Source organism: Schistosoma mansoni, assembly GCF_000237925.1.
Source record: "Schistosoma mansoni, WGS project CABG00000000 data, supercontig 0138, strain Puerto Rico, whole genome shotgun sequence".
NCBI classification, from domain to species: domain Eukaryota; kingdom Metazoa; phylum Platyhelminthes; class Trematoda; order Strigeidida; family Schistosomatidae; genus Schistosoma; species Schistosoma mansoni.
This window is the reverse complement of record NW_017386041.1, coordinates 361191-371266: the sequence shown is the minus strand read 5'-3', so window position 1 is coordinate 371266 and position 10076 is coordinate 361191. Positions and strand designations below refer to the sequence as shown.

General features: G+C 38.2%; 1 protein-coding gene across 1 annotated transcript; it reads right to left on the bottom strand.

Annotated features, from left to right (window-relative positions):
- Nucleotides 1-4219: 4219 nt before the first annotated feature.
- Nucleotides 4220-9386, bottom strand: Smp_006440 (heterogeneous nuclear ribonucleoprotein l (hnrnp l), putative). The gene is made up of 3 exons (XM_018788587.1): nucleotides 7858-9386; nucleotides 5935-6135; nucleotides 4220-4966 (listed from the first exon to the last, which is right to left on the bottom strand). The coding sequence occupies exons 1-3, from the start codon at nucleotides 9365-9367 to the stop codon at nucleotides 4545-4547; spliced, it is 2133 nt and encodes a 710-aa protein (XP_018646531.1). The 5' UTR covers nucleotides 9368-9386; the 3' UTR covers nucleotides 4220-4544.
- Between the last annotated feature and the right edge of the window lie 690 nt (nucleotides 9387-10076).

Genomic DNA, 10076 nt, shown 5'->3' with positions numbered 1-10076 from the left:
TAACCCAAACTATTTGATTTCATACGCTAAAAGTCATTCAGCTGAATTTCTGGACGTATACTTTCATGTGACGATTAGTATTTAATATAATGTTGATGATTTAGCGGAAACCGTTCACTTAGTGGAGGTGTGGTATGGGCTAGTTATATCCACACAAGTAGTATATAACGATGGTCAGGGATAGAATGTATTTCACGAGATCGATAAGGAAAGTACAGGAACGAAGCGCAATCGGTATCAAAATGCATGAATAATAATAATCAAAGACGATGGACTAATATTTGCAGACGGAATGGTCAAGATTGAGACAATTAATTGATAGTTTGCAAATTAACTGTTTTCTGTATGATTGTCAGATCTAAGTGAGATAGTCTGTAATTTTCGTGTCAGATACATTCGATTGTTCCCAATGGTGTTCTTATTCACTACAGAGGTACAAGGTTAAGTAACAACTGCATTCACCATCCAACCAGTGTGTTGGTTATAATTTTAATACTTATAAGTCAACAATACATAGCAAATCCTTTTCGACAGTTACATATGACCAACCGCATGGGATAAGAAAATTAGTATTCAATGAGCGACTTTTGAACAAAAAAGCTCCACGAGACATTTACCTAATTCTTTCGTCTTCAAAAAGCTACAGGTAAGAATTTCTTCAGAAAAAACTAACAACTGGAGCTTACGTAATTTCCAACATTCAAATAATTTTGATATCTCAGTGAACAAAGACAAAAGGAATATCTGTCCCACGAGGTAAACCATATGCAGTAGCGTGATTAGAACAGGGAACCTATTACTTTCTAAACTTAGGTTGACGAGACAGGAAATAAAGCCACAAAATGTGGTACAAGTTGCCACCCAACATGTATGTGCCACACACAAAACATTGTGAACAAATAAGATAATAAGTGCAGAATACGATATGACAGAAGATACAGTTACGAATACGATCAAAACATTTTTAAGCAAAGCGGAGAATGTAAAAAAACTGCATGACTGCAATTTGCTTTTATTTTAACACACATTTGATAACGCCTTTCCATCCAGTCCAGACATAGACAAATAATACATGAAGTCGAAGTCACTGGATTGATGTCCGTAAACCATAACCTGACCATCGAAACAGATGTTTCAAAATCGTGAGGTCAGTCAGATTATCACCAATTCTTGCAAACACACATGGTCGAACTCCGGCATTACTGACATAGCGTTGCCACTGGGTGGCAGCATTACTTTGGCGACAACGGAACAGTCACCCAGCATCCTCCTCTCATCGACGTATTGTGAACCCTACTTCTCACAATCAGGCTAAAATAAGGACGACGCTGAGGGTGACCTAGATTAACATAGACCACTTTGGATAATTTGGAAAAACCACCATGACTTCCAACCATTTCTTAAGGGTCACCAGAAGCGTGACTTACCATTTAGAAAGGTTCTTAAACTAATGAGCCACAGCTGGTTGATGTGACTTGGTAAAACCTTGAGTTATTCAAGCAATCCCACGATAAAACTCTTCTTGATATAAATTTACTCACTAAGAACAGATTGGTCAAGTTATTTTACCCCACGGTACGTATCTTATTAGATACATCACTGGAAAGATGCCAGTTTAGGATCGAAGCACAAAAAGCTGATGCATTGACGTGGTGCGGGAGTAAGAAACCTTGGAATCACAAATGATGTAAGTTTGGGATGCAAATAACATGACTTTACCTACTACTAACTAGTGACAGCGTTACTGCTCAGAAAGTGAACTACATGAAATTCGACACTGGTTTACCATAAGCTTATATCACAGAGCATTCTCTCCATGCTTTAATATGCTACGTATATCAATACTTTATTTCATATAATCGCATCTTTAAACTGCTGACCACAAAACGACTGATTGCCCATAATAATCGAAGCCTATTTTGGAGTTTCATGACCGGTTTGTGGTTATAGTAACCTGAAATTATTTCAAACTGTTACATTGTTGATTTGAGCATTGGTCCGCCTCGATATCTCTACTGCGTATCAGTAGATATCCAATGAATAAATATAGCTACCAGCGCATCACAGTGTCAGGTCAACTTAGATTGTGTCAACACCATAATTTTGCTAAATACGTTGGGGAAAGGAAAAAACACCAGTTGCTCAGATAGACGTTTTGTTCTTACTTGTTTTTAAAAAGCCGGATAAAGTACCATATATTGGTGTAGATAGAAGCTGAATTAATAAACTAACACATTTAATTTTCATCAGAAATACTTCTGATAGAATCGATTAACATGTATAAAACCCAGTTTCAAGATTGTGACATTAATCAGATTAACGTCAGTGTCTGAACACACTACTTGAAGTTAGCACTAACCACACGCCGTTAATATTAAGTGAACAAACTTCCGCAAGCAGATAATTGACCAGTCACCCGAAATCCTGAGCTCGAATGGCAGTTTTCGTAAACAGATAACACAATTCCTTTCATTGACGTGCCGTTTACTCGGAATTTTACGGCCACATTTGATATCCATTCTGTAAGGGTGATCATATTTATAAACGTGTGAATCAAAAGAAATAGGATGTTTAAGGATGTAAAATCTGGTCAGTTTACAGTTTTTCCTTTTGCTTCTATGACCAATTCAAAACAAAGAGAACTGTGAAAAGAATTACCTGGTGCGTAACAGTGAACCAGATCAGAAAAACTTTAGTACTTTCTAAAGTTGGGAGTTTGGAATTGTCGGAGCAGTGTCCTCATTGCCGACGGAATATTCAAGAGGATACACAAGGGCAGATTGTCAAACTGCCACTGTTGTTTTTCACATAGAGTAGATTAACTTGTCTACAAAAATCACTAATCGTAAATGAAGTGGACAATGTTGATGATATTTCTAATTTCAGTTACTTCAAATTGCCTGACAAGCTTTCACTTTATTGATAACCTAACAAACAAACATCCATCTGAAAAGATTCTCTCCCTGCAGTTCGAAACTGACATAACACGACTAAAGTAATATGGATACCGAACTATTACTAAAATTGAGAAATCACCTGATTAGTTGAAAGCAGGCTCTTCATTGTACATTCAAACTACATTTTGATTTGATCATTGAGCCAAAGTGAAAAACGGTAAAAGACCAAATTTCACGCCCTTCTTCTTTCGCTGCTCCCCTTAATTTATATGGGTCTTTCCGATGGTCTCCCTCTTTCTCGCGTCCTTATGAATGGATACAGATTTTACAGCTGGACTAATAACACGACGATAACAAAGATACCCCGGATTAGTACAAGTCGATCTGGCTTCTAGTATACATAGATTACCCTTACTTGTGCGTTCAGGACATTTTAATCACTATCAACACCCAAAATTCCGAGCACACCACCAAATCGTGGAGAATTCTTGCACACGGTGAAAGCATTCCATTATGTTACTGCATTTCCTGAGTAACGGGTCGCATAAGTGACGAATATGAGAAATAACAATATATTCTTCTACCTGTAACCCCACCACTTGTTAATCTACTCGGAGATTACACTTGGAACGGATTTCCTACTTAAGACTAACCACCCGAATCCATTTATGTGTAACGGCAAGTAAGGTAAAATTTATTACTTGAATTTCTTTTTTTGGATCTAAATTAGAAATAATTCACAATAAAATAAAATTACAACAAGGAGATAAGTATCAAAGTTTTTCAAATGTCATTCACCATGAGAGATCCTAAAACTGGCAACCATAGAACCTAATAATTGAATTGTGTTCATAGTATCATAAAAGTAATGTGAATAATCACAACGCAACCCTTTTATATTAACTAGGGGGGGGGGGAGGATATATGATGCAATGAACCAAATCAACTACAAACGAGAATCTACATAAACGGCATAATAATCTATAATATTGCACTAATGATGAACCTAACTAACCTAACCAGACATAAAGATAAATAAAGGCACATAGTAAATATTAAAACACATTTATATATAGTAAAACATCTTAGGATTACGTAGGACAAATTAACATTTCATTTAGGATGCCACAATAAAACAATGACCATAATAGAAACATGAATGATTATCTATAAGCACATATAAAAAGGTAAAAACTTTAGAAATGGTTGACTTTATCATGAAACATGATCGAGATGAATGAATTTCAATGATCAGGATACATGATACCATTAGCATAACTTAATGAGACCTGATTCATTAAATAGAAATACAACATAAATAAATATATATATATATATACTATATGCTAAGCAGTGGAAAGAACAAAAGGAACAAATTATTTGTTATTTAAGCTTTATAAAATATATATAAGGCTATTTTGCCACATAAAAATATTAGGATCTATTACAACCATTAAAAAAACATGATAGTTGTGACCATGATGAGATAATCATCTACATGACATACGTACGCGTGAGAGAGAGAAAAAAACCAACAAACATAATAACCACATACTCATTTGCAAGTGGCCATTAATCATAAGCTAAACATAATGAAACGTGGGTATTAAAAATATTGATGAAATACATTAGTTCGTTGTCGTAGGTTTAAGTTTCATTTCCGGTCACTTCCGATGAATTTGATGCACCATTGGATTCATTTTCTGGAAGTTTAGCTGAATCAGATTTAGCATCCACTGAGTCACCCTTTGATTCGGGCTTTGCACAACCTTCAGCTTTCTCCATTTTTGAAAGAATATCTAATTCATCCTCTTTTTCTCCATTAGAACCGCCACCAGGTTTTTCATTTCGCTGACCATTTATAGCCGATGATCCATGATGTCCGGGCATCAAAGGAGGTGCAGGATAACGTATCAGCGAAATGCCAGCTCTGTCATCCGATATAGGTTTCGGACTAAAAGCAATTTTTAGATGAAAAGGATGGGCGTATCCAGATAAGTGAACTGGTCGGTGATTTGCTAAAATGAGGGCCTCAAGAGCTTCAGTTAACGTATCCCATTCCACCAATCCTGTCCAAGAGAAATAAAAACTTTTATTCTTTTTTTCATATTGGATATTTAGAAAAAAGTTTAATCTTAACGGTTTTAAGCAGTTTGACTAAGTGATAGACGTTTCTCGTCAGGAATCACTTTAAGAGAACACTTTAACGTACAAAAACTGGAATTCAATACAAGGAAATATACGGGGGTCAAGTAGATGTGAAGACAAATGAACTACTGTTCATATAATCAAATGTTAACCACTACGAGCAACAATACAGGCATGTCAAAGGCCATAACAAGGATTTTCATGTCGAAATAATCACTGAAAACAGCCATTTGAAATGAGTAGTCTCCAGTTATATGTAGCAAAATATTGGAAGGATAGGTATTTGCAGTCGCATTTAGCATACCTTATGAAATTTTTGCCGGCTGTTACACAGTTATACATTACTTACACAGAAAAATCCGCTTTATCCTGTTTATATTCTTTCTATTCAGCAATCAAAGGATATAAACTAGTATTTTACCTTATAGTGAACTAAACGCAAATAGGACATTTTTTGGAACTGAACAAGAGAGCAAAGATACAATTCATAGTGCCGATTACATGTCCACTACACAGTGGACAAAGTATGAAGATACTGACGGATGTTCATTATCAAGTACAGATCAGTGAATTTTCAGCTCCTCATGAGAACAAAAGACGATAACAAACCTCGTGTTTTGAGGACTTAATTATTATCCTGAGGATCGGCAAAGCACTACTTATTTTAGAGTCGACTAACGGATAGTAGTGTTGTCCGTACAGGTGTAATCAGTATAGCAGTCGTAATATATTCAACATAAGTTAAACGTATAACCATGTACAGAGAAATCTAATCACCGAGATGAAGAAAAAACACTTATGACTAAGCTTGTGTTCAGAATTATTGATAAATAACTGGTCAATAGGGATATATATACTAAATGTTCAGTCAATCATTATCAGGACTTACCAAGAGAAGTTTTTTGACCTGCTTTGGAAGTGAATATTACAACTCGGGGTGGAGGTGTAGCACCACAATCTGAGAACACTCGACAAATGTCATCTGGACTGAAATTAAGCGGGGCATTGAAGAAATGAAGGGTGCGAGAAGGTTCTAGTATCCTACTCTTGGCAGCCACCATTGAGTTTCGGAAGCGGTTGTTAGGATCCGCTATAACGCAAAAGAAAGTCCATTAAACTCATTTCAACAGAAACCAAAAGCCTGTACAGTAAACAATCCATGGAAAACTTACATTTATTCTGAATCAAAACTATGAAGTCGATAAAGTTGGAGCTTACACAATGGGACAAGTAGAAAAAAAAATTGCTGATTGGCATACATTTTATACCACAGAATGACAGCTGGGGACAATTAAACTTGTCTGACTGGTTAGGCACAAAGGAGTTACAATTAAACGATACTTGCACTGTCAGTAAACAGGAGCTAGGATTGAGTTGTCGGTCTCCTGAAGACCAATACCATGCTTCGATATCCTCACGGTCATATGCAATATAGGACATGATGCATGTGTCCCCAAACGCCCTGTTACGACCGAGGGTGTGGGGTCTCCTCTCCTAGACATGCTCTCACACGATCAATTGCATATAACCACTACCACGGAAGTCCTACTCACTGTCTTTTCGCAGCATTACTCTTGTTTACCGAATTGAGAACACGAAAACAGAATGTTCACAAGGTTGGTGAATTCAGAAAATTTACCTAGGAAAGTTGCAAAACCCTGATTCAAAACCAAAGGCAGATGGGTTCCAGGATCCTTAGGGAACGAATGGCGTGAGCCTATTGGTGGTTACCAGTTACCATGATACTACATCTTATGTTGCTCCACTGTCTTGTGGATCAAACCTTTAGGTCAAAGGCTTGAGGATTGGCACCTAGATAAAATCACCTGATTTGGTTTTGGCAAACAGACAGTATCCCAGCCTTCACACAAAACGAATGATTTGTGTGGTGCATATGCATTCGGTGCCCCTTTGTACCAAAATTTGTGTTCAAAGAAATAAATAAATGGTCGATATCTTCGCAGTCATACACAACATAAGAAACAATGCACGTGTATATAGGTTTGGATTTTTATACCCCATTAGCTCAGCGAGACGGATTTGTCAGAGCCAATCCCAGATTAGTAGTATTAAAAAAGACCAGACATCAAATTCGAGGAAATATATCTGCGATGTGGGAAGAATTAGCAGGGAATCAATGGACCTAGGATCTCATTGCGTGGACCTCACCCGGGTAGTCTTAAAACAACTACATGACTCAATTCAGTCGATATGTCTTAAGATTAAAGTACTTTTGTTAGTATTTTGAGTCTTTAAATATTATGGACAATAACAGATGTAGCATAGACTGACTACAGTTTTTAGGAAAGTAGTGTGAACTGACTTAAAATTGATAGTCCTGGTAAATGTGAAAACCGTTAATGAAGACCTACTGATCCTTGTCATCACAAATCTGTGAAAGATTGACTTTATGGGATACAATGTGTACATATTATGAAGGAAATTGCCATGGGAACCAGCCTACACATAGGCCGGTCAGTAAGCCACGAACTTAACTATCAATGGTTAATTTTCCTAATGATGAAGTCCATGAGGACAATTACTTTAATGCCACATAGTTAGGCTTAGACCACTGACCGGAACGGTAGAAAAAAAACTTTTTATTTCAAATAAATTATAGAGATTTGATACACACGAGTATTTGCAACTAGGCAAATGAGAGCTGCTTATATTCAAGATGTTAGGCACGAATTTTGGTAACTATGAACATAAACATGTGGAAAGTAAAAAGTTGGATAGCTCCAGAAACTAGTACTTTTAATCAAACACAATGCTAATATATGGAATGCTCTAAGGTACAACAAAAACTCACTCATGTAGTTTTTCATAACTGGCGAACCATCAGCCAATGTCCCCAGATTTTCATGTTCCTTAAGCTCCGTAATCTTGCTGTGATGAAACTGGATAACTTGTCCAAACACACACACTCCACTGAAGTATCGATGTATGAGGTCACCTGTTTCTGGGTTTCCAACTTGAACCATCGCATAGCCAGGGCGTGTCTTCAGGAACTTAATCCGGGCGACATTACCATACAGACAAATCAAATTGAACAGATGATCACAATTCATGCGTTGTGGTATATTGCTGGCCATTAACACTACACCTTCGATAGCTTCAAAAACTGACAAATCCGATTGACGAGCAGCTGGAGTTGATACAGATAGATTTGATGTTGAATGGCCGATCCCAATCCCACTAGCATTTACTTGATGAACTGAAGGAGGGGTTGGAAGTATTATAATTTGTGATGGTGGTGTGAAACCAGTCGAAGCTTGTGGCCTGAGAGACTGGATACCAGCAGTTGGAATTATGTTAGGTTGCCAGTAACCTGGATATGGAGAGGCAAATGGTGTCCCTGCAGGAACGGCGCACGCCGAAGGAATAAGTGGGCCCATCCCATAGTAACCCATCGGCGTTTGGGAGGGGGGGTAGGGTTGTGCGCCATACACCGGAGAAACTTGTGGGAACGGGGCGGCTGCAGGAGGTGGTAGGATTGCAGGAGCTACGGCTGAGTTGGGAGGTTGAGCTACTGAACCAAGTAGCGTGCGCTGAGTGGAAGAATTGTTTAAAGGTCCTTCTAAATTGCCACTTGGACCGGTGAAATCCCAGGACTCACTATCGTTCTGAGTTACATGAACACGTTGAAGACGGGAATATGCAACCGTAAGATTACAACAACCGGAATATATGTCAGCACCATCAAGCTGCTCTTTGGCTGCCCTAGCTTCTTCAACATTTTCAAACTCAACAAGAGCTTCTAGTGAACGGTCAACATTCTTTTTCCCAATAAAAGTTCGTAGGATGTTCCCGTGGGGAGAACAGATTGCCTTTATTACATCGACAGTTATCGGGTATTCAGCATTTGAGATATCCAAATGAAGAATGTGCGTAGGAGAATTGCTGTCCAGGGCTGAAGACTGTGACTGATGTTTGCGGTCAATCACAGGAGTAATAGTTTCGGAAGAAAATTCCAGCCTAACGCGATTCGGACCGACAAGAAAAGGGTTGATTTTTGCCATGTGTACAAGTCTAGTGGGGGGAGAAATTTCACAAAACTCAACGAGAGCAGCTCGACCACTGCACACCAGCTTAGCATTTTTAATCTGCCCGTATCTGCTGAAAAGACCGATCAAATCCCTTTCTGTACAACCTTCCGGGATGTCTGCAACAACAATAGTGCAACTCGGTTGATTAGTAACTAGGTAAGAGATATCAGTTGCCAGCTGAAGGCTTCCCGGTACTGTTCCTGTAGTGTTGTAGAATTGAGCGGTAGCCGCAGCAAGAACATCATACCTTGACCGTTTTGCAGGATGCGCCATTTTCGACGGAAATCGATGTGGCCGCGGGGAATTGAAACATAAATTACTAAACGACTTTATTTGGTTAATCTCAGTAACTAAAGTCTAATATCTATCAAAACTTTTATAGTGACACTTTAGTTTATGCAAAAAGACATAGGCTTCAAAGGGTGCCATAATATGTCATTCATGAGTATACCATACATTTTCTGGAAATAAAAAAAGTCCCAGCGGGTTAAACATTGTCTTGACACGTGACATTCAATCAGTAGCTTCACATCCCATATACGTGATTAGTACGTCGTGTGCAGACATCACAACAAAAGGAGTAGTTTTCAAGGGGCTAATCTCCAGTAGAGATACCCTATACCGATTCGAAATCGTCCTAATCTTCAGACGAGTGATGTTTATAACATATACTGACCGTCTATAACTTAAGTGACGACAGGCCGTCTCAATTGTTATCACCCATGAAACAACTGGTTAGATCATACAAGATTGGTGAACAGATGTTGCACCAGATCTGGTTTTCGTGGCTACCGCATAAAATTTTTAACCCAAGTAAAACCTGTATTGTTAAATAATTCCTCAAAATTAACAGAACCAATACCATTCGACATTGATTCTAACCTTGTTAGGTCTAACTTACACTACTAACCAAGGGTGTCCGGTTACATATCGTGGGCGTACCCCGAGACCAGCTTCCGTAAGAGGGGCGACTGGTGACCTA

Bases quoted from the DNA above. Each gene is read 5' to 3' on its own strand.
- Smp_006440 (XM_018788587.1), bottom strand. From the start codon at position 9,367: ATGGCGCATCCTGCAAAACGGTCAAGGTATGATGTTCTTGCTGCGGCT. The intron at 6,136-7,857 runs GTGAGTTTTTGT...TTTGCGTTATAG, and splicing joins AGTTATGAAAAACTACATGA to CGGATCCTAACAACCGCTTC. The intron at 4,967-5,934 runs GTAAGTCCTGAT...TCTCTTGGACAG, and splicing joins AGGTCAAAAAACTTCTCTTG to GATTGGTGGAATGGGATACG.